The sequence below is a fragment of the Sinocyclocheilus anshuiensis genome, unplaced genomic scaffold (assembly GCF_001515605.1).
Source record: "Sinocyclocheilus anshuiensis isolate Anshui unplaced genomic scaffold, SAMN03320099.WGS_v1.1 scaffold813, whole genome shotgun sequence".
Lineage (NCBI taxonomy): Eukaryota > Metazoa > Chordata > Actinopteri > Cypriniformes > Cyprinidae > Sinocyclocheilus > Sinocyclocheilus anshuiensis.
In genome coordinates this window covers 19389-26007 of record NW_015540942.1, presented here as the reverse complement: position 1 = coordinate 26007, position 6619 = coordinate 19389, and the positions used below count along the sequence as shown (strand labels likewise).

The 6619-nt window shown below is 35.6% G+C and overlaps 1 protein-coding gene across 3 annotated transcripts in view; it reads left to right on the top strand.

Annotated features, from left to right (window-relative positions):
• Positions 1-3343: 3343 nt before the first annotated feature.
• LOC107689611 (E3 ubiquitin-protein ligase RBBP6-like) overlaps positions 3344-6619 on the top strand; it is a 20260-nt gene continuing 16984 nt past the window's right edge. For all 3 annotated transcript variants that reach the window (XM_016487661.1, XM_016487660.1, XM_016487659.1), the window contains exons 1-3: positions 3344-4353; positions 4771-4870; positions 5505-5538. In XM_016487661.1, coding sequence (XP_016343147.1) covers positions 4188-4353; positions 4771-4870; positions 5505-5538 — 300 coding nt within the window. In that variant the 5' untranslated portion in view covers positions 3344-4187. The remainder of the gene's footprint in view (positions 4354-4770; positions 4871-5504; positions 5539-6619) is intronic.

The following is a 6619-nucleotide window of genomic DNA, read 5'->3' as shown; positions in this document are numbered from 1 at the left end:
TACATCATCTGAAAGCTGACTAAATAAGCTTTCCATTGATGTATGGTTTGTTAGGATAGGACAATATTTGGCTGAGATCATCAATATTTGAACATCTGGAATCTGAGGGTGCAAAAAAATCAAAATATTGAGAAAATCGCCTTTAAAGTTGTCCAAATTAAGTTCTTATGAAGTCTTCCATGCAGACAAAATATCTTCATGGAACATGATCTTTACTTAATATCCTAATGATTTTTGGCATAAAAGAAAACATAAAAGAAAAATCAATCATTTTGACCCATACAATGTATTTTTGGCTATTGCTACAAATATACCCCAGCGACTTGCGACTTATCCGTGATTTTTTTTTATATTCTTTGATGAATAGAGAGTTAAACAGAACAGCATTTATTTTAAATAAATATTTTTAAATATTTTTACACAGTATAAATGTCTTTTATTCATGAAATAAATGTCTTTGCTGACACTTTTGATCAGTTTAAAGGGGTCATATGATGCGATCATTATAATCCATAATTATGTCCCCACTGGATGCAACGAATGCCTCGTTTATAATGGGTTTCAATGTTTTTGTCTCGTCGCTCCGGCCGGACAGGGCATCATTACATTATGGTAAGGGGCGTAACATTTCCGTCTCACGCTTGAGGTATTCGGCCAATCACAACGCACTGGATAGCTGGCCAATCATAGCACACCTTGCTTTTCAGACCGATGAGCTTTGTAAAAATCAACGCGTTTCAGAAAGGCAGGGCATAGAGGAGAAACAATAATGTACAGTATGTGGAAAATAATGTTTTTTTAACCTTAAACCGCATAAACACATTTCATTACACCAAATACACAAAAAAATATTATTTTTAGCAGCATCATATGACCCCTTTAAGGCATCCTTGCTGAATAAAAATATTAATTTCTTTAAAAAAAAAAATCTTACTGACCCCAAACTTTTGAAGTGTAGTGTATCAGCATTGCGTAAATAAAGCTAAAAACAAATACCAATTATTGGAATAAAGTAAGAATAAAGAACCATTCAATTATTGGGGATAACAGCACAGATATATTACAGTAAAACAAAAATTATTATTTTTTTTCTTTTCTACAGGGAACTCCACTCACCCTATTAAAAGATATGTGGGTGAAAGTAAATGAAAAAAAAAATAGCTATGTCATTCTTTGAAGTGGAATGATTTAAATTTCCCCTCCCAGGGCTTACAAAGTCAAAAACCTAACAATCAAATTCACGTATGTGTTAAAGCTCACAGCACATCCACACACTGTGTCCCCTGAAGGCCAGTGTTTGAGCAAAATGAACTGGATTTACAGTGATTGGCTGGGCAAAGCAGTCTGAGGTGAAACCGGAGGATTGTAAGACTGCTCGGGGCTGCTGGGGAGCAGATAATAAATGGCAGACAAGTAGGTGACCATCAGTCACTCCTTCCTTCTGAGAAAATTAGAGTTTGATGTGATAACAGAGAGCCAAATGTTCCTATGCTCAGGGGTAACAGAAGAGAGCGCATCACTGTAGACATCTCACGAGTTTATATGTGTAGGTATGAGTGAGCAGCCTGACTGAGCCCAGGGTGGAGTATTTTTTATTTATTTTTTGGTTCAGGTAGATCATATATTCATGAGTTATACCATAGGTCAAGACTGCCCCAAGCAGATAATATCGACTGTTGGAGAAAGAGGGAGGTAGAGAGAAAATATGACTGGTTTTATTCAGCCTTTACCAAAAGAAATGAGTGAAGTGCTAATGAAAGTTTTGGGATAAATGTTGAAGACATTCAATGTGGCCAGAGCTGTTTGGCTGCAATAGTTTAGCAAATTATTGTGCTCATGCACTTGTAGCCAGTAATGGCTGCATTAGTACACTTAATTAGGAGCATCCAACAGAAACTCGCCAATAATGGTACTACACTTTTAAATGTGTTTTCCAAATGCATAAATGGATTTGCACACATATAAACACTAGTTGCACAAGTAGCTCTAATTCGGACTGATTTACCCAAGGGTTCTTTTTAGTGTATCAGTCGAACACATTTGTAATTTATCAGATCACAGCAAGAGGGAATAAAACTATTCTCATTTATGTTCTATATTTTACTTATGCCTCAAGAACACAATAAGCCTAAACCTGAGTAATCTCCATACTGCAGAGCCATGCAGAAGAAAAAATTGTGCACAGATGCTTTCTGAAAATAAACATTTGCTGGCGTTGGTTGACTTAGCTTTCTTATCACGACTGATTCAGTCCCACATATAAACAGGGATTGTTGAGCTAAAATTACTGTAATGTTCTCAGAACAATTTGGAGTTAGGGACTCATTGTTTCTCTAAGTGCAACAGTTTTGCAACAGATTAGCATTTTGATAAAGTAAAAAATGAAGATGAATTCTCTTCCTCTGTAAATGGCCTACAAAATTAAGAAGTCTGTTCCTATGTATTTTGCTAACAGTATAGCCTATGATTGACAAAGAACTATAATAAAACCATAAGTGTTATGATAGAAACAGTTTTTGGTTTCAGATTGAGCATATGAAGCTGACAGACACGTCAGCAGTCTATCTGCATCAGCTAGTATATAATGCTACAAGCAGCACAAAGTACAATAGGAGAATTTGTAAATATAGACCTCCATCTGGTGGTCATAAATCATAAATCCTTAAAACAGTGAAGTGAAGGCCTATAGAAGTAATGTAAACTGGAGAAGGTTTGGTTATTATCGTAGAAATATCTTATAGTAAATGGGCTATAATTAAAGGAATTTCTTTCAAAATAATTCACTAAATAATTACAAATTTAATTTAATAATTAGCCTATTATTCAATTTCAAGCAAAGAATCACCCAAAGATTTAATCAAAGTGTGACTTTTGTAAGATTTTGTAAGACGGCTATACATTTAGTTTGAAATGGTAATTTTATCAAAAAGTTTGGGCTGATCATTTTTTATTCATGCACTTTTCTTTGCCTATTTTATTTGATTTTTTGATGACTGACGCACAGATGCATTAAAGCAATGCTATCATATTTATATACATATTTATTTTTAATGTTAGGCCTATTTATCTTTCAAAATTCCATATAATGTAAATTCACAAAGAATTCTGGCTTTTTTAACGAAATCAAGCAACCTGGTAACGATCAGTGCATTTAAAAACATACAACCTATGTATAAAGTTTATATTTATTGTTTTGTATTAATGTTCTTAGGCATGTTTAGCATTGTTTTATTGTTTTATAATCCACGTTGACCTACCGCAATTGGTAGCATCTGCGCATGCGCACTCGTGGCCCCTCCTAGTAACGACTTTATTCTTTGCCCCTGCGCTTTCTGCGGAAACCCCTTGAGTGCGCGTGCAGTCGTTAGGTTGTTTTCGCAACCCACTGTAGTCAGTGCGATCAAATTGTGCTTTAAACATCTGTGTGGCCATCATAGTTGAGGACGGGGCGACTGGATTACCGCGGCAGTATTTCGATAAAAGGAGAACTGTTTTGCTTGCTCGTTTTGTTTTAGCGTTTTCTAACGGTTTTGCTGTAGTCTTTTGTTTTTGTATGTGTGATGGACGCCATTTTAGGTTGATCACACTTAACTTACTAGCTGCTAGCCACATTGTTTCAGGCCTTGCTTCAAACTACGTCGGTTTGTGTTTTGTTGAGATTTGGACTACACCAAACAAACATTTCGGAGGGACTTTGATGCGGACATTGGGGAGACATATTTGACCAGACTCTACACGTTCACCCGTACGGACACTGTTTGAACTGTGTATTTCTTTGTCAGAGTTGGACCTTGCGGACAGCTCACGGCTAACCGCCATTTGGTCCTGGGACATTGAGAAACAGCAGGAGTATTTCGATCTTCTGCCGGGAAATTCCGTGGACTAAAAGTCACTTGCGTCTTTAAGATTGCGTGTTACACATGATCACAGTCTCTTTGAACACTTGATATTTTCAATTCGCAGTTATTCACGTGAGGCAGAATCCACACGACCCTCCTTAGTGGTGACTCTTAATTTAAAAGAGTGTTGAGATGATGAGCAAACATGGCTATTATTCTTAAACTGTTAAGCTGATAAACTGACACTGAGTAAAGGGTGATCGCTGGGAGAGCCCAGGCGGTCGTGCGAATTGTAGTTGAGTTTGGTTGTGTGTGGTGGTGGTGTCTGACCACGAGGATTGTTTAAACATGTCTTGTGTCCATTACAAGTTTTCTTCTAAACTTAACTACGACACGGTCACCTTCGATGGCCTTCATATCACGCTCAGTGATTTGAAACGCCAGATCATGGGGAGAGAGAAGCTGAAGGCCGCGGATTGCGACCTGCAAATCACCAATGCTCAGACTAAAGAAGGTAAGCTGGACGAATACGTTGTTTATACCGTTTTTAGGTTGCTGTGAGTTAATTGGTTACGAGGCTTGAAAGAGTGCGTATATATCTTTGGGAAAAGGTTTTTGTCAGTGTTAGCTCGAAGCTAATGTTTGCTAACTGAGCTAACAAGTCCAAATCCTGACAGCCACCAGCATTGTCACTGTACTCAAACGTTGAGTTTTGTTTGCCAGGAAAATCATATTATGACTGTTGTTATTAAATTTGTGATTATAAATTCAATGTAAACGTTGACTAAACTTCACTTGTGTAGAGTAGGCTCCATTTTGCATGTACTTGTTCACGACGTGTGCTTTCGTTTCCTACCCTTGTATATAGACACATGAATGGAAAATGTGCCACGTTGATTAATGTTCTTGTCATTCTTGCCTGTGTTTGCAGAATACACTGATGATGGAGCCCTCATCCCTAAAAACTCGTCTGTCATCATCAGACGAATCCCTATTGGAGGGCTGAAGTCCACAAGCAAAACATTTGTCATGTAAGTACATTAATACTTCAACTTACTGATAGCATCTGCTGTGTTTACATTTAGTTCAGTTTGAAGTATGTTCTCAAAGCGGAGTCTTTAGGTCTGATAAAACAACCCTAAAACTAAAATGGTCCTTTGCTTGCCCTGATATTAATTCAAAATTTCAAGATGTTTTTAACGTTATGTTATTCACTAAGAATGTTCCCTTCTACTGAAGCTGTCACATCTGCGCTGCTTTATGTGATGTGATTGGGAGCAAGGTGTGAGAAACAGACATTTTGAGTTGTCAAACCCATCACAACCTGTTTATATTCATTGTACAGAAAATAGAAAAGTCGTTTTCAATATTACTAATTTTACCCAATGAATTGAGTTCACTAGAAGTTTAAATGGAGATTTTTCAACTGACAAATGAAGATTTATTTGAACTATGTTAAATGTCTTGTTGTGATCTTTAATTTTAGAAAGTAGATTTTAAAAAATATCATATTTATACATTGAGTATTTGCCAACTTAAGATTGTAATGCACCTCATTTCAGTTAAGCAGTTTGAATGTTAAATTGCTGTGAATTTATCAGTCTTGTGATTGGGGGGGAATATACTTTTAATTGGAAGTTAACCTCTTTTTGTTTTGTTTTGCAGCGATCGATCTGAACCAAGTGGATCTTCAAAAGCAGTATGTAAAAACACCTAATTTCCTTGTCTCATTACACACATTTTCAAACTCCTCAGCAGTTGCTTTGTCTTGAAATCATTTAGGGAACGTTCCTCATGCTCCTCAATGTTGTCTTTGAAACCTGTTTGAAGATAACAAAGTTTGTCGAGCTGAATGTTTATATTGTGTGATTCGCTAAAGCTGTTGCATTGATTTTCATGTTTTTATACAATTCCCAGTGTGTACAGAAGTCTGTGCGCATGCTAATACACTGTGTTTCACATTGAATAAGTTCTCTACAAATATGAAGTCTGTTGTACGGTTTAGTGTAAGATCATATTGATCTATATAATTTTTGAACATGGCCAAATATACATACATATATATATATATATACATACATACATACATACACTGGCCATTTGTTCTTGACTTGGCTCAGTGTGTGTTTAGGTAACTGGCTATTGGCATTTAAAAGATAATCAAATGAAACTTGGCTCTCATGCAGTTTTAATTATTTAATTTTCATTAAAGGAAAACAAATTACTTTTAGTAATATGACTTCATTTCAATTCCCTGCTCTAGTTAAAACAGTAAATACAATTGAGTTCTCTGTTAATTCTCATTCTAATGTAAGTATCTTGATTTAATATATATATATGTATGTGTGTGTGTGTATGTATGTGTATTATATATATATATATATTATACAATTTCCAGTGTGTACAGAAGTCTGTGCGCATGCTAATACACTGTGTTTCACATTGAATAAGTTCTCTACAAATATGAAGTCTGTTGTACGGTTTAGTGTAAGATCATATTGATCTATATAATTTTTGAACATGGCCAATGTTCAGTTTGTTTGTCCTTAAAGTGACACATCTGTAAAAAGCTGTCTGTTTTTTGTTTTTAAATAAAAAAAAAAATACATTGTGTTATTTATTAATTTCACCTTGTATCATACAGCTTCAGTGTCTGACTACTCATGTTTACTCAATTGCTATTATAAGAAATAATTTAGGTGTGTGGATGTATGAGTGTGTGTGAGAGAGACATTGATTTTATATATATATATATATATGTGTGTGTGTGTGTGTGTGTG